This window comes from Centruroides vittatus, unplaced genomic scaffold, assembly GCF_030686945.1.
Source record: "Centruroides vittatus isolate TY-2023 unplaced genomic scaffold, ASM3068694v2 contig_482, whole genome shotgun sequence".
NCBI classification, from domain to species: domain Eukaryota; kingdom Metazoa; phylum Arthropoda; class Arachnida; order Scorpiones; family Buthidae; genus Centruroides; species Centruroides vittatus.
Genome location: NW_027122272.1, coordinates 580,601 through 605,596, shown reverse-complemented (window position 1 = coordinate 605,596; position 24,996 = coordinate 580,601). Strand labels below are relative to the sequence as shown.

Sequence of the window (24,996 nt, the reverse complement as noted above, 5' to 3'; positions counted from 1 at the left end):
TAGATAATTCGATTATAGTTGAGATCCACGTAGTTTTCATTGTTATTCAAAAATCAAAAATGTAAATATTATAATCCATTGTATTTCTTAAGAAATAAATTATTGTGTAAAAAATTTAATTTAGAGAGTTAGCAACTAAATCTAAAAACAGTTTCAGTATTAACAGGGAAAAAGTATATAAAAGGTTACGATTGTTTAAGAATGTTTGATACATTTTTTTGACCAAGGAAGTAGACGTCAACTCTGCAGCTTTTTAGGGAGGCCTCATGTTAGTCTGGATTGAGAATCTCAGAAATTTTCCACAAACAAACAGTGTGTTCCAATACGTCGGGTCCCCTTCATTATTCGTCCGTCCCATCGTGGGCATGGCCGAACCCAGAAAAATGTTCTCGTGGTTCTCTTAGTGCCCACAGGGCGGAAAGAGCTAAACAAATAATTCAAAGATTTAAATTGAAAAAAAATATATATCCTTTTTGATTAAATTAACCGTAAGAGTATAAATAATTATCATGAAAAATTTCTATAAATTTTCTTTTATGTATTGGAAGTACAGTATTATATATATTTTTAAATCTTATGCCTTTCGGACATTAAGGTTTTTGTCAGTCTGAGTTTGACCAGCCGACTGGTGAGAAGGGATCTAACATAACCGGGCCTTGAAATTTCCTGAAGATCTAATCTAGATTTGAAACGTGGTTCCTCGAAAGTAGGTTGGCGTCTTTTTCGCTTCAGTTATCGGGTCGCCATTATGTAAGTTATTGGTTTGATGGGATAAGGCAAGGCAATTCAACACATGGGCGATCTGTCAAGGTGAGAATGCTTCCCCTGAAGACTTTCTATGGGAAACTAGCTCCTATTCAGGTGTTAATAACGTGAAGAAAACCCGGAAAACTCCACGTGGCCAGCCCGTCGGCGAGGTGCGAACCAGTGACCAACTACTATACCAGTGTTCAGTGGTTTTATCCACTCGGCCACTGGTGGGCGCACACCGTTAGAAAAGCCGTTATTGTTCAGCATTAGAATCTGTAAATTTAGTATGTCGAAATTGACCAGAAATTTTAACGATTTAGCAACTGACTCCCTTGAAGTTACGAGTGTACGACAGCATCTATGACGTAACGGCAGATCTGGGCTGTGTTTTCGTCATTCTAGAGAAGTAGAATTCAATTATTCAATTATTGTATTTGAGAACCGATATTAATCGTTGCAGCTATCATGTTAACAAGAATATAAAATGCACGTATGAAATAAATAAATCCATAAATTTTGAGTATAAATGGAAAGGATAATTTTGTAATTACATTAAATTTTGTAATTTCCATAATAAATAATATAATTAACAGAAAATTATGAGACATTCAGGAAAAATGTCTTTACAATTATAGAAATGTTTATTTTCTGAAATGATTTTTCCTCAATAGTAGAATATATTACACGGATAATACTTATAAGCATTTAATGAAATAAATAGACTACTAAGAAATATTGAAAATTTTCGATTCTGGAAATCGAAATTAACCACAACCTTTCAACTATGTTTATGTATTCTGAGAAATGAAATTGGCGAGACATTTCCAATTAGGTCACATGTCAATGACATTAAGTTAAAGTATGATTAAGTTCATTAAATGGCGTTATCAATAACTTTATTTAAAATGTGTTAATAAATTTAATTATATTTTATTTATAGTCAATCACACGGATATATGCAACTGAATATAGATACGAAATAAAACAACATATATAATCAGACTTTAATATAATGCCCTTATAATTAGCCTCACACTCGTAATTGATGTTCTCACGAATGTATCTTTGCCATAAATATTAAATTAATAATCCTTCAGTATCTGTGAATTACAAAAATATACGATTTACGTTATAAAACACGTTATCACGAAATCGCGTGACTTTCAACCTCCCAACATCAGACTTACATGTACTGTATAGAACACCTCATTACTATAATTCACATTGTTTTAGATACTTCAGTTTAACGCAACACTCGATTCTGCGCTAAGATTTAGAAGCTAACAAATGGTGGCATTAAATCGAGGTTTCATTGTATACCATTTTATTATTGTGTTAGTTTTTAATCATTAAAAAATTTCCTCATACAACAGTATTATTTAAACTTCTTTATCTGTTTCTTCTTATCTTATTAATTAAATTTGGGAATGATACACACAAACAAAACAAAACACGATGTAATTCATATATCGCATTTGATATCAAGCTTAAGCTAAGGATAAGGGAGAGCTAAGGATCAAGCTTATCCGTCTCACTGATTGTCAGTTACAAAAATTATTATTAACATATATACAATAAATGGGAAAAAAATGCAAAATTAAAAGAAATGTATTAAAATAGTAAGTTTTTTTTTTTTTTTTTTTTTTTTGCTTGTAACACAAACTTTTTGGTGGGGGTCGATGTGAGATTTCGAAAACTTGTAGAGGGTCGACGATCAAAAAAGTTTGGCGACCCTTGTTCTAAACCTTCTTTAATATTGAAGTTATGATTTTGATTAGAAATTTTTAATTTTATAAGTTAATAAAAATGATGGAAATACAAAATTTTCAGTACCCTTCTTTAAAAAAATAAATGTATATTATATTTAAACATTAATAAAATGTTCTTAAATCTTTAACAGCTATTAATATCAGTTTTTTTGTTTTTTTTAATGTAAAGTTTCTAAGAATTTGTTAAATTTTATATTTGATTTTAGAAATGTTAATTCTCATGAAACATGCCCTAAATACAATGACTCATTTAAAGTGTTTTATAACTTTTTCATCAAAAATTAAGGAATAAATAACATTTCTTTAGAAGCTTATAATATGAAATTAAGATTATAATTTATGTTAATTAACTTTTAACTTATTCAATAGTTTTTTTTTTAACATAAAATATTCATTTTCTTTAAAAAATCAATTTTTCTTATCTCTTCCATAACCAAAAATTGGTAAGAAATACGAAAACTGGAATTAAACAAGCTGTGATTATTTCCTAAAATTCAATTTTAAAATTAATCAAAGTTAAATAACAAACTTTTAGAAGCAGAAACAATTACATACTGTATTGTATTTACAATTCTGTTGTTTTAATTTTACAAATGTGTGATGCAAACTGATTGTAACTAAAATATTATTGTAATTAAAATTTGTTAGAAAAAATATTATTCGACATATTGTGAAATTATTTTGCAATAAAACATACTGAATTTTGCAAAAATAAATATATTTTAAATTTATTTCTGTATTCTATTTTAACATTATAATAATATAATGCGAACAGATAAATAAAAACTAATAGTCTAATTTCAAGCTTAAAGGGAGAGAATAATATTTTTTTACTATAAATTTTCGATATAATCGAAGCATGGAATTGCTTCTTCCTTTTGGACCATTTATGGAATAACTAGAGCTACAGGCAGTTGTACTGTACATTTTCCAAAAAACAAGAGTAAGTGTAATCTATTTTTTCACTTCATAGCTCTTTAGTATTAGTGACATTCAAAATCATCATCGTAAAATCAAATTTTAAAGTTTTGTTTATAATAATCTTTTATAACAAAGTTCACATACATTGGCAATAATAAAAACTTGTAACTTTGTTTACATTCAGCTTACATTTTTCAGACTTTTTTCAAAGGAAAAATTGGTTTCATTTTATTCTCATTTTAAGAACACCAGTAGTGATAATTACTTGATACATTTCTGTAATTATGTAAATTTAAACGTTTGTAATTACATTACGATAAAGAGGTCATATTATGAAAACGATCATTCAAAAAAAAAAAAAAAAAAAAAAAAACTTAAGGACACGTTTTAACGATGATGTGAATATTAAAAGTTTTCTTGTTCAGGTCATTTAGTAGTACAGTATTATACAATTTATTAATATACATTGAAATTATAAAATAAAACTTTAAAAATTTTAAAAAATTATTTTTCTAAACTTTATTGAGTAATTTACATTAATGATAAATTTTTATATATAAATTACTAGAAAATATTCAAAACAAAATTTAAAATTTGTGATTTAATATAGTTTATAGCATCGAAAAATACAAATATATATATATATAAATATTTTTATCCGAAAATTGATTTCAAAACAGTTTTTATGAAATTTGAATTAACTAGAATTAAAGTTTAATTATAAATATTAAAAGATGTTAGATGGCCTACATATCTTAAGTATCTCTTGACCCGTAAAAATCGATATCATCAAACACTACAATATCTTTCTATCAGATACCAAACTTCAAAATTCGTATTAAAATAAATACATATTTATATGTATATATAGCAAGTTTTAATTGTTTTATTCGTTCTAAATAACTTCAAGTGATAAACATATGTTTCGATTCAAATGTAAACAAGTTTATGATGAATACGTTCTAATTTTTTTTATTACTTAGTAATTAATTTTATTAAACAAAATATTTGAAAAACGACATAAAAAGGGTGGACGAAGCGGTTAGGGAGTCTACCGCTCCGGGAGAGGTTCTACGGGTCAAATCGTGGCGAGCAACCCCAAGATCTTTTCATGGGCGGTCTGTCCCTTCCCTCGCTACTCGGCCTCCCCCGTTGTGGGTCTGGTCGACTCACAATGGGTATGGGAGAGAGAGGTTTTCTTAGTGTCCATAAGGTAAAAAGTATTTTAAAAGTCATAATAAACAGCATAAAACAATGATTTTTCATAATACATATGTACTAGAGATACTGAATATCAATTTCAGTAGCCTGAATATGTTAATAAAAGAGCATGTTTTATAATTTTAATAGGTGTTATGGTATGATTCTTGGGTAAGAAATCAGTTGTAAATACTGTAATTGTAATAAATATATAAAACTCACGCGTTTTCGAAAAGCAATAAGAATTTTGAGCTGAAATTGCAACTGCTTATAGGATATTTATTTTATTCACATCAATTCTCTCAAAATATTCTTTAATGGTTAAGCATTTTGGAAACTTCCTTGTTCAGATATTCTTGTTTCCTATTTTATACAAAAAAGAAAGAAAGAAAAAATACATATCTGAATTATCTGAGTCACGATCCATGCGATTAAAATTAAATGGCGACGCCATCAACAAGAAATCAAAACCGTGGTAGAAATCGTGACAGTATCTTTCCCGAAATCAGAATAATGCTGTTGAGGAAGTTTATTCGAGTTATGACTCAGACTTCGAATTTTCTGTTATCTTGTTAGTTGAAATGATTGACTGTGCATAAGGGAATCAAATTTCCAGTCAGCCTTTTTAACTTCATGTTATCATTACGATATTTATGTTTTATAAAGCTGTAGAAATAAAATTCTTATCAATTGAAAGTGCCTTTTAATTTGATTTTACTTAAATTATTTTTTATAATTCTTTTTGTGTGTCTAAATAAAAATTTACTAAATATTCATAACGCTGGAGAAAGATATACGAAGATGTGATACACATGATTAAATGTAAAATGTGCAAATAATTCACTTTTTTTATTTTTTTTATTTAAGATTTATTAGCTTGTAACCAGTTTTCTATAGTTTTTCCCCTCTCTTTTTTAAATTGAGTTTTATTCCTAATCAGTATAAATTAAATAGAACAAATTTGCAAATCATTGTTTCGACATTTTTCATTTTTATAATTAAAATCTATATCAAGGCCTTTATCATATGCATCTCTACACATAACCCAGTCAATATTAATTGTGACCCGAAATCACAAAAGACAATCCGCTGATTTGAAATAGATTTAATTATATTTTTGATTAACTAGAATTCTACATAAAATTTTTAAAAGACTGTGCAATAATCATGTAAATTGCAGGATTTTGTTCGAAATAATGCCATAAAAACATTGAAAAATTTAATAAAAAATTAAACAATTAAGAGAAAATTTTACAAGAATTATAAAGATATATATATATATATTTCTGAGTGGTATAAAATAATAAGCAAATTGTTATGCTGCAATTTTCAAATTGCAGACGTATACATTCCTACTATCTGTCCGTTTGTTCTCCGTTAATCTAGTGAATGGAGTTAGATGAAAATCGAGACCAGATATGGAAACCTTAGCGGCCAGAGTCCTCGATTAACCGTATACAAACTTCCGGGTCAAACCGGAAAGTCACGTGATTTTTTAAATTAAAAGATGATTAAAAATTGCAGCCCGGCATTGTGACTATGTCACTATAAAATACATTCGATTTTTTAAATTTAATTGTAAATTTATAGTAAATTAAAATATAAATTGGTTAAATTAATATGTGCAATATAATGTTTAATTCTGTTTTCCCACGAATCCATTAAAAATTTGTATATCTCATTTTTTATGGTCGTACACTTGGATAAAAATAACTTGCAGCGCAACCATAATAAAACTTAAAGGATTTACCTGAGAGCAGAACAACTTTTATATGCGAGTAAATAAAACAAAAAGTTCTTTTTATTTCCAATCAATGAGTTTTCGTGTCATCTCTTCGCTTCTATGATTTTCAAAGTTTTGCTTTCTTTATTTAAATACTTTTGAAAACCAATATATTAAAACTTTATCATTTTCTACAGAAATTCTGATAACGAAGATTACTTAATACTGCTTTTCTGTGCAATTTAAAAAAAAATATTGTAAAATTAAATAATAAAGAGTATTTAATAAAATACTGTACATAATTTTTGAAATGTACGTTTAAATATGCAAATAAATTATATTAACAGTGAAATTTACTAATTGAATTTAAGAAAAATATTTATTAGCTTTAAATTATTGTTGTATAAACGCTTATAAATAAATTAAAAATGATAATATTTAATTATTTTAATTTTTTTTTTGAGATTTCCTAGTAAACATTTCATTTGAAAGAGTCACTTTCACTATACTTTGAAAACCTGTTTCACCTGTTGCCGCGTGACGTCAAGTTTAATACAGCATTCAGCTTTATATGCGCACGTGGCTTTCAGCCTCGACACTTTCACTTAATAGCGTTTGCAAAGGAACAAGGTAAGTGAATTGATACAGAATGCGTGAAAGACAATAAGACGACCTTTAGGTTTTATTTGTAAATAAAACGTAAATATTTAAATCACGTGTTTATATTTAATTTTCGTGTTGAATTTTTTTTTCGCATTTAATTTACTTAATTGCAAGTTTTTTAATCGTTTGATTGATTTGCCTGAAAGAAAAAAATTAAATAAAGCGTAAAATAAAAAATTCGGCTTTCAATGGAAACTAAGAAATAACGAAAATGTTTCAATTAAATATTATTAATAAATCGCGTTAACCGTAATTTGTATAATTTATATATTTGAATGTAAAATAATAATTATAATTAAATTGAATTTCTTATAAAAGTTTCTTTTCATATAGACCTAATTGTTATGGGTTTAAAGCTTCAAAAGCTTATGAAACTTTTTATGATTTAGATGATGATAAAATTCGTTATTGTTTTTTATATTTTAAGATTTATTTTGCGTAATTTTTCAATCCAAATTCTAAATAATTAATCGTGAAGACTTAAAAATAATGATTTACGTAACTCTGTTATAAAATTTAATGAATATCATAGTTATGAAATTATTTAATATGGAATCAAATTACTTTTTGCTGGTTTTGAAGATGGAATATGTTTAGCAGAATTAAATCTGAGGTTAAAAGTCAAATTTCTAAAGTTGAAAAAGAAAAAAATCGCAATAAAACCAAGAAATTTAATGCAATGTTCTTAGAATTTTTAAGTTGGGGAAAATCAAAAGCTATAAATACAGTAATTTTGAGTCATAATGGTTTAAAAACTGCTACTATCGGGAAACATGTTCGAATGTTCAATCGATATTCTTCTACTTTTGTATAAACAGAAATACAATAACACGGATTCAAAACTAAACAATTTATATTACTTAGTTCTGAAAAATTCAATAACAAACATGACTTAAGGATTCTTTATTCGGCTATCAGAAGTATTTTATTTCAAATATTGACTTTTTCAAAACATTTCTTAATAATTACTATATGTTATGTTATGCAATGCAAAACATATAAATATGTATGTGTTTTGCATTGCATAAAATATTTTAAACAAGCGACTATTTTATGCATGTTGTTTTCCTAACAAAATAATTATTAATTACATGAATAAGTTTATTCAAATTGTTGTTTTTTAATTGTAGTATGACCATCTAAAATTAGATTAACAATACAGAATAGTCTATGGATAAAATATGAATTATCATTTATGAACTGCTATGATAATATCACCAATAAAAATAATTCATTTTCCATTTTGTCTTAAATTTTGATGTAGATCTTCATAATAATATAGTGCTTTACAAACGTTTTAATTCTATACACATAAAGTTATAGATAATTTAGATTGAACTACTTTATTAGTAAAAATTATTTTGGTATAAGTGGGTTTGAAATAAGCTGTTTTAATCATTTTAAAGCACAATGGGAATTAAAATATTCTCAAAAACTTCATATATTTCACTTGGATACCAATATATAAATATATAATAAATAATAAAAATAAAAATAAAAATATATATTATCATCTTATAACCAAAGGTACGTCTGCGTCAGATTTAGATTGTGTATTTATGTTATCGATTTTTTTTAAAGAAGAATCAAACTTCTAATAGTGGTAGAATATATTTGATAAAATTCGCCATTAATATTTTCAGCGGATTTGCCTGTAGGGTATAGTTATTGAAGCATAGCTGTAAAGTAAGCATAGTTGTATCTTTTTATAACAAATTAACAGCATGTCAATCAATATATGTCGATATTTATCTAGATATATTTAAAATTTCAGTCAAGTGTTGTTCTTTGATATGAAGTTTTCAATTTTATATAGACTATGTATATATAAATATAAATTATAATATATCTTGAATATATTTATTTATCAGGATAATAAATATAGATATTTCATGATCTTGATAAAAATAAGAATTTTGTAAAAAATAAAAAAATATTGGTTTATTTTATTTATTTATTTATTGTTGTACACTGTGCAATACAAGAAAATATGCGTGTTCTTGTCTTAGTTTTCTTAATATTTTTATATATCAATTTTTCGATTTTTGTTTTCTAAAAATCTTTCAAGAACGGAAATTTTTACGTTCTGATCTAAAGAAAATATAGTTAAAATTTTTAATACATTAGAAAGTTTTAATTTGTTCACCTAAATAACTCGTTACAATGTACTAATCTACATAACGCATTTATTCCAAATCTCTTTGAAATTCATCCAGTCGTGCAACCTTAATCAATTTACGTAAATAATTTTCATTAGTGCCCTTTAATTCAACTACCAGTATCCCGGAAGGAGGAAGGAAAAGTCTTAACAGTTTCATAAACCATATCCAGGAAAAACAATATTCTTGGCAATCATTCAGTTTTATGTAACAACCAATGCCTATTGTTCGAAACTTAATCATTTCTTTTTGTTTTCAGCAAACGTACAATTTGAAGCTTCTGAAATTTTATTAACGTTTTAATTGATCAAATAAAAGATACTTTTTTAAGTTTTATATCGTTATTATTTATTCGTTTTTTTAATTATAAACAAATTTTTTTTATTGATTTTAAAAATAAATTCCTTGTAAAAAAACTTTCTATATTAAATGTAAGAATTGTTGTTCAATGCTTTACACTTTCCTTGTTTTGCATAAATTATATTTATATATAATCATTTAATGAATTCATGACTTTAATCAATGTGCAAATGTAAATATTCAAATCGTTTTGATTTGTACAGTATATGACAATAAGGTTTAAAATTTTTCATTTTATTTCAAAAATAACATTCTATTCAATCTTTTTCCTGAAAATTTATAAATTTAATTTAATAAAGTATTTAATATTCTTTCAAATTTACACCTGTCAATGGAACATAATAAGCAACGATAACTTCGCTTGAATTTAAATTTTTCATGAAATGTATAATTTTTCCACCGTACATTAACTAATATTTCAAGATGAAATAATTTCCGACTGATTTTTTTTAATGACATGTCTACTATCTAAGTGGGTGATTTTACTTTATTATTGTACAAATATAAAAATTATATTTTTCATTTCTGAGATTAATGGTTTAAAATTTACCATTAATCATTTAGAATTCTTATAAGCTAAATGATTATATCTTTCTCTTCCCTTTCTTTTTTTTAATACATCATATCATTTCATTTTTCATCATATAATAAGTTATAATTAATTTTGGAACGCTTTCAAGGTTGAAAATTGAAGAAATATTCCAGCAAATAAGCTAAACGTAATAACGAACGTATTGAATTAATAATTTTATTCAACTTTAATCATTTTTCAGCCATGCGAGCCATTGCAAAATCTGAAAAAGAAAGTTTTGAATCATTATTACATTTTGAATTTTTTCAATCATTCAGAAAACAAATTAAATACAGTAGTTGTTGCTGCGTTGTTTTAGTTTAAAACAACCTGAATAAGCCATATAAGATTATAATTTGAATCCATAAAGACCACAAGAGTATTAAAATAGATTTCTTTTAAAGGCATCCTTAGGTAAAATTAAATGAATCATCAGGCGTTACTTCTATTCCTCCCAAACCTCCATTATCTTTCCTTTTAGAGAGAGATTCCTTGTTATAAAATATTAATCTATTTTTGTTCATAATGACAGTAATTGTTAATTCAACTGTAAATAAACATATAGAAAAGTTTTATTCAACTAAATATAACTTACAAATTTATGAAGTTGGAATAAGAAATTATATAAAATGCTAAAATTATATTTAATGTTAATAAGATAGACATGCCCATTCGCAAGATTATTAAAAGGATAAGGCTTTAAAAACTATATTATTTCATAACGTAGTTTAAGTTTTACAATATAAATAGAACTGAACTGATACAAAATAGGTATAACTCTATTTTGGAACAAGAACTTCTAAATTTTCATGTGCACAGCTATGAGATAAGTCCGATTTAGAGGGCTAACTTTCGCGTTACATCAATATTTTTGGAATTAGTTTTTAAAGTTTGGCTTATGAAATAATTAAAATAACTAGTTTGATTTTTCTCGTGTTCAAAACAAACTTTTTATTCATTCAAATTATCAAATTTTGCAAGACATTAAAACATAAAGTGGAAAATTTCTATGTATCTTTATGATTATAAATTATTTTTGATTAATTAATTATATATAAACATAAAAGAAACGATTTATAAAATGTGTATTATATTAATTCAATAAGTTTTAAATTTTAGAAATTTTGTTTTTAAAACTTTTTCCAGAGGTAAAACATAAAATTTCTTTTTACAGGATCCGATATGAAGATTATAGCTACAATTTTTCTCCTCAAAATTATTCAAGCTATAGATCCCGAATCTATCATGTATCCAGGCCAAGTAAATCTAGGATTGTTAGCTCCTCTGCAGGATTTTTTGGGCAGATCTAAAATGGAATTAGTGAGATCAACTATGGCTTGTGTCTGGTCGGTCAATGAGGTCAATAGCCGAAAAGAGGCCCGAGAACTGAACTTAGGTGAGTCAATGTCTGAGAGTTGAACGGCTTGTGATTACTTTCCTGGGGCTATTACATTTCTTTAAAACTTTGGGGCAAAGATCTCTAGAAAATATCAGTTTGTACATGAAAATAATCTTATCAAATCTGATCTATGGCTCTAAGCTTAAAACGTTCATAAAATATTTTTAAAAAATGTATTAATTCCGCGATAATGAAAAAGCATACGGATACTTTTGGAATGAGCTGTTTCGCGATCATAAATGTGTATAAAAAATATTTTGTGACGATTTTTATGATTAAAATTACTATATCTTTGCTCTTTTTACCTTGATATTAAGTTGAAAATAAATCCAAAGATTTATATCTTTTTGGATTGATTTATTTGATTCCCAATAAGTTTTGTTTGCACATAAATTTTAAAATTGTCTCTCAATGGTTATGTCTATACAATTAACGTTGTATCCATTTTATAAATATAAATGATAATTTTTTGCCTTTTTATAAAAAAAAGCAAACTTTTTAAAGTTTCTAATTATTCCGTAGCTTTATTTTATATATGGAAAGTTTAATCAATAGTAGTAACAACAAACAAAATTAAATCTCTAGCTTTACATTACAGATTATCTAAATTAGTTCTTGTAAGTTTGGTAGGAAAAAAGTTTAAGATTTAATTTTGAAAATATAAATTTACGTCGCGTGAATCAAATTTACGTAAAATATACAAAGTATATTTAAGTGTAAAATTTTTCTGATCGATAAAGATCTGCAAACTTGTTTATTAGGAATATTGGTTTATATAATAACTTGTGAATTCAATGCAAATTTCTCAACCGAATCGTGTTATCGTCCAGAAAATATAGATAAAAAGCATTTCAAAAATAAGTGTTTTAATTCAGAAAATCTTTCTTTGTAATTTATCTTTTTTCTATCAAGATAATGCTAAAAATTTTGATATGATACACCGGAAAAAGTAATTAAAAATTCTCTAATAACGATAATAATTTAATCAGGGGTATTTAATGTATTTTTCGTTGATTTTCCGAAAATTTCAGATAGATCTTTACTTTGTTGGATAATTTTATACTTGCACATATATTTTGGATTGAATAGAATAAAAATAATTACATATAATTTTCCTGTAAACATTTAAAAATTTCTTATTTTAACTATTGAAAAAATGCTATTTATTCTCTCCAAGTTTCTCTCGCTCTGTGTTTGCGTGTGTGTACGCGTGTACATATATATTCTTTTCCTCTTAAGATTCATCGAGAAATATGCATAAATTATATATATATTTTAATAATATAACATACTTATGTCTTCAAAAAGAAGTTAACAATTATTATAAGATTTATATAAAAGTTTGTGTAAATAGCTGTATGACAATTGAACAGCAATTTATAAAATAAACGTAAGCATTGTTTTGAACTAATTAGTTACAGGAAACAACATTTTAATTATGTTTTACAATGGCCATAACGAATGTAAAAAATATTAAGTTTAGATGATTTTTTTAGATTTTTCAAGAGCAAAATTTGAAGTGTTATTGATCTTATAATTTTTAGATGTGGGTTAATTATATATTAAAATTTTACGATAAAATCATTACAAATGAAATTATACCTTAACAAAGGTTCGTAATTTTTTTTTTGTTTTACTTCTTATCCTTATAGGACTATTCGCTTTTTGCTAAACAATAGAGAGCTGTGATCTTAAGAAATAATCGTTGCCGCTAACATGATGGCTACAATTTATCTTATTAAAGATTTAAATGATCTCGTTAACGTCATTTGATATATTTTCTTATATATATATAACTATTAAAATGAATTGATAACATACTTTTTCTTAAAATTTAATTGAAAAATATTATTATATAATAATTTAAATGAGAATTCGTGCAAGTAGGTGAATATTTGATTTCTGTGATTAATACGTGTGATTCAATGTAGAAATGAATGAGTACTAGCTAACAACAAAGGCAATAACAAGTTATCTAATACTACAGATTTATCCTTATGATCGATATAAGAGAGATTAAAACTTTTGATTAAGCCACTGAACATTTTTTGGTTGTAAGTCATCTGATCGCATTCTTTCGGTTGATGAACTCTTACAGCATTATCTCACAAGTCATAATTATAGTTAAACAAAACACGAAATTAATTATATTAACTAAAAATTTCATTACTCACAATATAATAGATATGAATTTTGAAATTTTACTCCTGTTTAATCTCGTAATTTTTTCTTTTCTTCCTATTGGTAATTTGATTTATCCAAGAATAGATCTTTTATTATTATTTCGTAGTGGTGGATATTAAATAGTTCATATTTTAAAAGTTAATTTTTTTATTTCCTAAATTTATGTTGTAATCCCTTAACCCCCATCTAAAAGAATCTCTGTAATTTATTTATTTTAAAATAAAAACATTAACTTATTCAACATGCATTTTTGTAATTTTACAGAAATTAATTAAGAACAATTTTATTCTTATTTAAGATAAATTTAAAACGCATCCATTAAGGACTTAAGTTTTATTACAATTTTGAGTATAGTCTAAATGCATTTCGACTGATAAATTGGTATTCGTCAAATGCAAATTAATGTTGTTATTCGATTTATTTGTAACATTTTAATACATGCTTTTTTAATATAAACTGCATAGAATCGCCTTTATTAGAATTATTTTCTAATACTCACTTTAACTTAAAGTTAAACGAATATTACAAAAGTTACCTTCAAAGTATTTAAAGATAAATAACATGAATATTTGCACCAAAATTTAATAGCATCAGTCTAATTTGAAAAAATTGTAGACATAATTCCTACTATCATCCGTTCATCTGTCTGTCCTCCTTTAATCTTGAAAACGGACTTAGATACATGAAAGTCAAGAGCAGATATAGAAAGCGTGGGGACAAGAGGCCCCGATTAACTATATATAAATGTCCGATGAAAGCCGAAAATCACGTTATTTCAATATAAAACTTTCCCTGAAAGGAGTTATATAGACGACCGGCACGACTTTGTTGCTAATGGAAAAGAATGATGCACAGGAGCAAGACACTACAGTATTCATCAGATTCATTAAATATAAAAATGTGCAAAATCGTCAAAAGTAAAACTGTAAACCATCAAGACAAAGACATTCTTTGCTCTTTATACCATTTTATTGCCAGAGATTATCAAACTCATACGCTTGCAGAAAGTCATTATATTTACTACAGTATGGTATTAACAAAGAAATGAACAATTTCTTCGTTAATCCTGTACTATCTCCAGAAATCCTCAGAAGTAATAATACCCAAAAAAATGAACTAATGCTAGCAACTGATAGAAAAAATAAGATAATCACTTCAATATATACGTTTTGTTATTAAAAAACTTCAATATAAAACTTATTTTATTTTCTAAGTTTAATTGACGATAGAAGAATTTTTCTTGCTTTATATCATTAATATAAACTAAAATTTTCGGTCGTTTATCATATTCTGAAGATATTTTTAATAATAATTTAAAATTAAAAAGTAAGAACAAACTGTAATTGTAATATATAATTACATAATTACGTAATAATTTGTGACGTATCCAAAATTTTATCTAGTAATACACGCACTCATGGAGCATTTTATTTTTTACTTTTCCGGCTGTTATATATAACAGAAGGAAAGTATGTGTGCGTGTGGGGGGCACGATTTTGTTCACCCTGTTTGAAGCTTAATAACTCCTGTGCTTTTTGTTGAAAATTTCTGAAATTTTGCAGAAATGTTTGTGTATCAGGGGGATTGATGCTACTAAATTTTGGTGTCTGAAGGTCGAACGGATGGTGAGATAATGGGGATCGAATGTATCTCCAGTAGGGTCAGACTTAATGACGATTTTACTCGTTATTAGCATTTACAATTTATTTTTTTTGTAAAAAACTCAATAACGATTCTCAAAATTAAGCTTTTTGTCATTTTATAGTAGTTAAAAATGTAAAAATTTTTATTAATAAAAATATAACAGATGGTGCCACCAAATGTTGCCGAGAAAGTTAAGGAACTCGTTGCTGGATTTTTTAATTTTACTCTCCCACCTTTGGGCACTAAGCGGGCTTCTTAATTATTGTGAATCTGGCCGGGTATAGTAAGGTACAAGGCCAAATATATCTGTGACAAACCATCCCCGAAAAATTCCTGGATTTTTATGTCCGCCCGGATTCGTTTTCGAATCCCACAAAGAGGTAGACATCTGTACAAGTATATAAAAAAACCCATAGTGTATATTAATTTGAAACATGCTATACAATGAGTTATAAACTGCAATTTCTTGACTTTAACGTATAAATTAAGGATCATAATTCTGATTGGTTCCAGCTTGGTCTTATTAGTGTACGACAACGCGACACATGGGAAATCTACCAAGAAAGGGTGCTCCGGAAGGTCTTTTATGGGAAATTGGCCACTATTTAGGTGTTACTAACGTAAAGAAAATTCGGAAAACTCCACGTGGCCATCCCGTTGACGCGGCGTGAACCCATGACTGACTAACAGTGTTCAGTGGTTTTATCCACTCCACCCTAACCACTTGTAGGCCATAATTTTGATTCGTGATACTTTTAATAGTATAATTTAACGATTCAAAAATCAGTAAAGATAGACCAAACAAAAATGTAAATGTATTTTTTCTAACTTAGTGCTTTAAAGATTACCACTATTTAATGCTGTCTAGAGAGGTATTTAGCAGTTCAGATACAATCAAATTCGGTATAGTGACATTTCAGGGCATGCCGAAGACATTTCCATAAAATTATTGGAACCAGAACTTGCCACTATGGCACTTCTGCTACCAAAAGCAATGAACATTTAATTTGTACAAGATCTCATGCAATAGAGAGATCTAAGCAATACAGGGGAATACTGCTCAATGTTGTCCTTGTTTTGAAGGTGTAAAATCTGAAGGCCGACCGTAATTGATACGCTTTCTTACTTCTCGCACGCAGTGTTTTACGGTCTTTCAAGGTTGCCAAATTAGAAACGATCCTCAACGAACTTCGCTTTTAAGTGTTCCTACAAATGAAACTGCTTTTTTTTTTTTTTTTTTTTTGCTCGCTGCACCAAAAGTGCCTTAGTAGCAAATTTTGAAACGGTACTAATTTTTTATGGAAATATATATAGGGGTACTTTAATTACAATCATCCGGTATATTTCATATTTTTCGTTTTTTTTCAGATTACATAAAACATCAAAGGAAACTTATAAAAAACGTAATTACATAAATAATTTATTTAGTTTTTAATTATAAATAATATTATAATAAGTGTCGAAATCCTGCTGCAGGAGGCATTGACTTTTTCCCCAATGTAACAAAATCATACAAAATATGAATAACAAGATATAATGACTTGAGAGAACTTGAATAATGACATGTTATGTTATATTATATTTTAATTTACTAACAATGCATGTGAAACATTACGTGATCTCTCAATAGGCCCATACGTATTTTGCAAAATAGTTGAATAATTTATATAACTTAAATAATAATCTCTAAAACAGAACAATTCATAAAGGTCATTTTCAACTGACCTTAATGTATTTTTAGATATTATCTCTAATATTAAATCTAACTTATTATCTAAGTGATAAATATTCAAAATGCATCAGTTCTCTTGCTTCTTGCAGAGCTGAGCAAACATAAGATATGAAAATTAGAGATTCCAGACAAAATTTGCAAAATAAAAACAAAAAAGTTAGATGTATGTCATAACGATAAGATTTATACAGTATATAATATATATATATATATTATAAAAACAAATTTGAGCATTGCGTTTAAATTTGATTCAGATAACCTTTTCAATATTCATATTCTATTTGAATATTTTAAAATATATCCCGAATAAAATTTAGAATTTTTTTTTTCCTGTAAATTTGAACAAATTGAATTATCTGCTAAATTATTAGCCATAGAAATCTAGTTTTTCCGGTGTTTTCATCTTGTAAAAAATTGAAACAGAATCATTGACAAATGTATTTTCAATTAAATATTATTATTTTTTCAATTAAGTAGCTCAAACCTAACTATCGGACTATATTAAATAGATTTAAAATTTTTCAAAGTGGTAAACAACTATTTAGTTGTGGAACGGGTTCAATACTGGTACTATATGGCCTTGGAATGACAAATTACTGTATATTTATTGCAATCTCGTTATATTTGTGAATATATGAAGATTAATGTCAAATTTCTAATTCTTTTTCTCTCATTAATCTCCCTTTTGCTATTTATTCAGGTCGACTTACGGGGTTAAGGTGCCATTCGCTTATTGTTGGGAATGATTTAATTTCTGAATATCTGATTTCTCTTTTATTGATTCATCACGATGTTCAAACTACTTTAAACTAAATTTTGCAACTTTCGCATTTGTGCTGGCCATAAGTGATTACGAGTAGCATGTTAGGAAAAGCTATTTTAGTGTAATAATTAATCTTTGTTTAAAAATATATGAGAATTTGTTAAAATTTAATACGATGGCCGAAGAGACGAGGTGGATAAGGCGTTATCCTACTCTTTGAAACAGGGATCGCATCCGGACGAGCATCTCAGGAGTTTTTCGTGGGAGATAAGCCCCAGATGTGTCGGGCCTCATCTCTCGCCACCCGGACGTCCCGGGGTCATTAGAGGGTCTGGCCGAACCAATGATGGACATGGAAAAAAGTCCTCTTAGTGTCCTCGAGGAAGAAAGAATAAAAACATTTATTTATAGTCTTAGATATTCACGAAGCAAAAAAGTGTTTGTTTTTAAAATATTCTGCAGTTTTTCTGCAATACATTAGTCTCTATAGTCCGACACTCTGCCGCAGAGCGGCACAAATGAAATTTTCGTGTTACCACTCGATTATAAACAAGTGAACACATCATTAGACCCTCCTGTACACTGTCAGTCGCTAGTTTTTGTTGCATGTGCCGTCGACAAAACAGTCATAATCGCTATTTAATACGATAAAGCTAACCTGTGAACCAAGTACGTTGTTTTACTATACGGTACGGTACCGTACGTACATGAAAAATTCAGTATTCCGAAATCTGTTGTGTTCAGGCATCATCCTGTCCGATATATGTCAGATTACAGAGACAACTATATTAAGCCATTTTATTTTATATTTGTTACAAAAATAATGTTGTAATTTAACTTAAAACTTTCATTTTAAACAAACTAATTTCATTTAAATTATAAATTACGAATTTCCTTTAAATTTGCGTTATTTTATTTATTAAAATGATGCATTTTTTTAAAGAATTCCTATAATTTTGATTAATAGCGTAGCATCTTGCCATAGGTCTAACAGGAATTTTAGATTTAGTAAATTTTATTTTTAAATAAAGAATGTCACGATCTTCACGAATAAAATGCATTTTTACATAAGAATTATAATGGCTTTTGACATGATTATGAACTAAACAAGTTGACTCTTTGCCAATTTTATTCAAAACACATTTTCATTCTTTAATATTTTGCTGGCTTAATCTGAATTATTATATAAAAATAATTTGTTTTTTTATAAGTTTTTTAAAGAACTAGTATTCACGATTTTACATAATCTAAACAAATTTAATTTATTGAAATTATTTAATAAATATTTGGTAATCCATACACATAGTCATATAAGCCTATATTCATAAATATGTATTAAGAAATATTAATATATTTCAGAAAATTAAGTGCTTTAAATATGCTAAGTATTTTAAAATTTAAAATTATTTCTGTTATCTAATCACGCAGTAGATTGGTATCAATTTTCGATCTCATCTAATATAATATGAATATTTTAGGAATACATTTATATGACACCTGCGACAGACAGGATGTAGCTCAGAGACAGGTGTTTCGATTGACGGAACATCTGGGCCATATCCAAATACGAGGATGTACAAATGATAGAGGACCCCCCATAGCAGGTAAGAAATGTCTTTATTTATATTTATTATTAATTATTTAATATGCCTGATTTTCTTTTATATATTTTATAGGTGTAATTACTCTTGGAAATTCTTCAATATGGGAAAATCCTGTGAAAATCTTGGAAGCATTTTCTGTTCCATTAATGACAACTGAAAATGGACTTTCGAATATTATTACTACTTCATATTCCCCTTTATTATTAGCTCGGGTAAGTAAATTGTACATTATAACAATATGCCTAATAACCACGTTCGTATTGAATTACTGTATTTAGAAAATTCACTTAGATCATAGGAGAAAATAATATGACTTTTACAAAAACTGTTTTTTAAATTCTTTAATCTGTTATCGTTATTTGAATATTTAACTCTAACGTTTTGCATTTATTAGTTCAAAATATTCAACTTTTAGAGTAATCATTTTACAAGTTAATAAGGAATAAGACACATTAGAAAAGAGCAAATGTAGTATTAAAAAGATACAATTTCATATTTTGACACGCCTTGTCTGAATGTCCAACGAAAGACTATTAGTTTCAATATATGTTTAGAAAAATCGCTAGTTTATTTCTATTTATTTTATCTTAATTATGTGGTTTTTCTCTATTTTTCTTAATATAAAATAAACGTGTTTCACTCTCCTATTTTTAACTAGAGACAAATGTCTTATTACAAATAGCGTTACGTCAAAATTTTCCATTCATATCGATTACAAATCCTCGACATATAGTTTTTGATATGTGGAATTTTCCCGTTACTGTATGAAAATGACTATTTATTATATATAATTAAATATTTAACTAACTAATTAACTATTTAATTATTCATTAAATAGTTAAATTTAATTAATTCATAAAAACTTATGTTTCGTATTCAGTTTATAACCTTGATCCTATTTGCAAATATGAAGGAACTTTATATCGTAACATGATATTTAAAAAATAAAATTATGAAAATTAGCTTTTTAATTTTTATTATTATGATAATAGTGAAAGATATGATAAATAACAGTTATTTTGATAATTCTTCTTCTTGATTAAATTTTTAATTATGTAAAAAGTTAAATTCTCACGAACAAAAGTAATTTAGCCATGAGAACAGAGCAATTTAAATGCAATCTTATTCATTTTTATTTTATATACAGTATTTGATATTTATACATTATATATTATAAAAATAATCAACGGTAAAAATGCTTTTTAATCAATAAAACAAAAAAAAAAGATGGTAGCTAAATGTGTTTCGTAACTTTTCCTCAAAAGAAAAACAATTTCATATAATTTTCATCTTAAAACTCTTTGAACAACACTGTTTACTTGATCAATTAATTTAACAAATTAATAACAAAAATTGGGAATGAATGAATGAAATAATTTGTCTTCTTTTTTAACTATTTCCCTTCATTTGTCATTTGTAAATTCAGTAGCCCTTTGTTATATCGCTAATTTGGATATATCGCGCTTCTTTTGTCTTCCAAATATAGAAGCGCTTTAGCCAATAATTTTTTTAAAAAATCGATTTCCATTGAATTTCTATTGGCAAAGAAATATTACCTTAGTTTCAATGCTTGGAATGTCTTTCTTTGTATGAAATACAACCCACTAAAAAGCAAGTTGATATGGAGACCGAAAATAGACAACAGGTGGATATTTGTAACTGTTATATTGCGCCGTTTGGTATATCGTTCATTTGATTTGTTTCCCAATATGTACGATATAACGTGGGGCTACTGTATTTACAAATAACTTGCCGGATAACAGAACATTATAACAAATTCATTTCTTAGTAGAAATAATTATAAATACTAAGAGCAAAAATATAGAAACTGTATAAAAATTTTGATGTAGCCTAGTAATAAGAATATTTCATTGCAGTGTTTAGTCTCTCTTTGTTCAAGAGCTGGATGGTATAAAGTAGGATTTATTAATATTGATCTATTCGATGAAACAACAAATGTGATTAAAGAAGAAACTCTTCAAAACAATATAACTGTCGAAATATTACCTTATAAAAATATTTCAGCTATTAATAGAAGCATGTCAGTTCAGGTAATATTTTTAGTATAATATTAAACAGTTATTTAACTTGTAAAATGTATATAATCATATACTAGATAAGTAATATTTTGCATATGAATTCAAATATTTTAATACCTTTTTTTATAGTTTTAATTTATATCATTAAAATTTGAATTAGACCTAAAATATAGTAGTATTAATAAATCGTTTGTTTTCATTTAGACTTTCATAATAATGAGTAAAAATATAATCGCTGCAAATGAAGTCATTAAGCTTCTTCAAGAATTTAAACTGGTGCTTTTCTTAACTGAAAAAATAACAAATTTCACAAATTTGCTTAATTTAACCGATTCTACAAATGAAGATCTCATTGTAATTACTCCAGAAATTCTCTCCGTTTCTGGATTTGAAGATTATTGGAAGAAAGAACTTAACGAAGGTAATATATCAAAGCATCCATTAATTGCAAGATTGTCCAGTATGAACGAAACATTGGAGGATAATTATACATCTATTAGTAAGCCTATTTCTGATGAAATCAAAATAATTTGGACATTTTCGGAATGTTTAAAGAACATTCAGAAAAAGAAGTGCAGTTACGGTAGCGATTGTATTTCTTTGATTAAAGAATCGTTAAATTCCGACATTTTCAATGAAATTAAAACAATTAATTTCGCCATCAACAATGTATTTGATGAAAGGAATGTAACTGTAAGATTCGACAAAAATGGAAAAATAGCTACTGAAAGATTTAATATTTACCTTATAGGAAAAGATAATACTTTACAGGTAAGGAAAAAAATTATTTTAATATCATAGAATATAATTTTACTTTGCTTCTATTACGGTTATTCAAATATTTCGAATGGTCACATAATAATTATTATTATTAATTTTTTAAAACTCCACCCTGAAGAGTCTTTTCTCCATACCTAAGATTAAGCAATTATATTGTGTCCACTCTTTCAAAGATGTTCCAACTAATCAAAAAACCAAGTTACAATAGTAACTTGGTTTTTTGATTAGTTGCAAGAGCATTGGAGCATCAAACTCTTCTGCCTCCTATTTTAAATGTGAATTAGAAGCAATAAGACAAACATTAACATCGTTAGAGGCGATTTTAAATGAACATTGTGATGGATATCGTAATATTTTTCATGCTGCAATAACAACTTGTTTTCCTGTTTCTAATAATATGATACTGAAGAAAGCAACGCCAATAATAATACTGGTCTGGAATCTTTTAGATATATTAAATGAAACAGTATCATCACTAAGTTTTGGCTTATTTTATTAATTTATTATTAAGTTAGTATACTGTATTTATTAATTCTACTGATATATTTTCTAAATATTATTTGCACAATTATTTTGTATTTAATTTTAATTCAATAATAGTTTCATTAATATTTTAATAACTATTTCTGCATCATTTTTCACGTTCGTATATAAAATTTAAAAAACGTAAATATTTCGAAGTGAGTCAAGATTTAAAATATGTGACAATCCAATTTTCTTATCTTATTTTAAAATTTTTATTTAAGAATGTTTTAAGAGCATTTTTGTGAAAGAGTTTTTTCTTCCTAAATTTAATATTGAGCTTATTTCTGTTACGTAGATTTAATATATTTAAAATTGATAATTCCCATTTCAGATTGGTTATTATGATGAAGACGACGATGCGCCGAATGCAGATGGCTTATTCTTAACGTTATCTGATATATTTTCGATCCCAAACAAAACTGATACGGCTAACACAAACAAACCAAGATCGTCCAGTCTTTTATCACCTCCCGGCGTATCAAGATTGTTTTATGGAACCGATCCCATGCAAAATTCAACAGACATACCTCTTAATGCAGATTATAAAAAGAAAGAATTTCAAACATTACTAGGTACATCTGGATTAGGTATTTGGGTGTCAAGACCGTGGTCATTAACAGTTATTGTTCTTTCTACCGTCGGAATTTTATCAACGATTTATATCATATCATTTCTTCTGATGAAATCGTGCGAAGGGGCTCTGAAAAAAAGAAACCTGCCATTGATGTTTTTAACATTGCTGTCCGTATTATTATTATTCGGATCATCAATACCATTTATTTTTCGTCCTTCAACGATATTGTGTGGAATTACTAGGGTGTGTCACAATATAACTCTAGCTCTGCTATCTGCTTGCCTATTACTTCACGCGATGCATCTTAGATCACAAGAATTGCTTGGTTTAGGAGGTCGTGTCAGCCGCTTAAATCAATTTATAACCCTTGGATTTATTATTGGGATACAAATTGCTCTCGAAGTACAGTTTTGGTTATTTAAAACGCCTAAAATATTTTTTGTTGATGATGTACCGTTTTGTTCCGTTTCTGTGAACGAATATGTTACGTCTCAAATTTATATAGCTTATGTTATTGTAATCGGTTTAGTGGTAGCATTCACCTCTCGAAATGTCCCTTATAATCATCGAGAAGGGTACTGCCTCTGGATCACTCAAATCGTGTTTCTAATAGCTTTTGTTTCGAAAACATGTTTGTACTGCTTTCTTAAAAGAGAAGTTAAAGACATGATAATGAGCTTAAGTTTGATTGTGATCGCCTACATCATTTTAGGGGGAATATTTATACCATATTTATATGAAGTTCACAGACAAGGTGGTTTACCTCATAAGCCATTATCATATGCTGAATCAATGTCTACAGTGTTTACCATGTTTAAGCAAGACGGAGAAAGTATATCTGGAGAAAGCACTACATCTCGTGGGAAAAAAGCTGCCAAAACCTTAGACAAATCGGAAGGCATGGTAGAAATGACCCATAACCCTCTCTACGATGATTTTAGATCTGTTTATACATAAAGAAATTTATGATTATGGTAAAAAGTAAAAAGAAAGCAGTTAAAAGTGAATAATTCAACTTCGCTTCTGTGAGAAATGCATTTGAAGAGAGCAGAGGACAATGAGATTTTTTAGAATTTTTTAAATACCTAATTCATTGCAAATTGTATACAGAGTCACTTCCGAAAGAGGTGTGCGTTTAATAAATGGTCAGAGTAAGTTCATGCATGAATTTTGAATAAAATGGTTTTAGTAAAAGAGAGATAAGAAAATTTTATAGTTGGATGAAGAATTATGAATGTTTTAAAAATATGCTAAAGTTCAGTGCACAAGTGTCGAATTTACTTGTCTTAAGCTTTACTTTTTATATCTGTTCCAATTAAATATGTACAGTTTGTTTATTAATTAGAGCAGATATTTCCATTGTTTCTATATCAATAGCAGTTGTTATCGGCAATAATAATGATAACATGTATGCAGATATAGACAATTCTTTGTAAAATAAAGTTTCGTTTCTACAAGATTAAATATCTTATTTATGATTTTGTATGATTACATATGAACGTCAATTTAGATAAATTTTTTGTGTATTATTATTAAACTTAATACTTATTCAAATTATTCTTTAAAAACAAAATAAACTTTAACAAATATTTTTAAGTAAAAGCAACTCGTTTACTGAAGTGAATCATCAAATGAA

At 27.0% G+C, this 24,996-nt stretch overlaps 1 protein-coding gene across 1 annotated transcript in view; it reads left to right on the top strand.

Moving 5' to 3' along the window:
• LOC136977908 (metabotropic glutamate receptor 3-like) overlaps positions 1-24,609 on the top strand; it is a 33,291-nt gene extending 8,682 nt beyond the window's left edge. Inside the window, exons 2-7 of the mRNA XM_067273502.1 lie at positions 11,291-11,512; positions 19,317-19,442; positions 19,515-19,654; positions 21,320-21,493; positions 21,686-22,252; positions 23,118-24,609. Of these exons, the coding sequence (XP_067129603.1) occupies positions 11,299-11,512; positions 19,317-19,442; positions 19,515-19,654; positions 21,320-21,493; positions 21,686-22,252; positions 23,118-24,317 (2,421 nt within the window). The 5' untranslated portion in view covers positions 11,291-11,298 and the 3' untranslated portion in view covers positions 24,318-24,609. The remainder of the gene's footprint in view (positions 1-11,290; positions 11,513-19,316; positions 19,443-19,514; positions 19,655-21,319; positions 21,494-21,685; positions 22,253-23,117) is intronic.
• Positions 24,610-24,996: the final 387 nt, after the last annotated feature.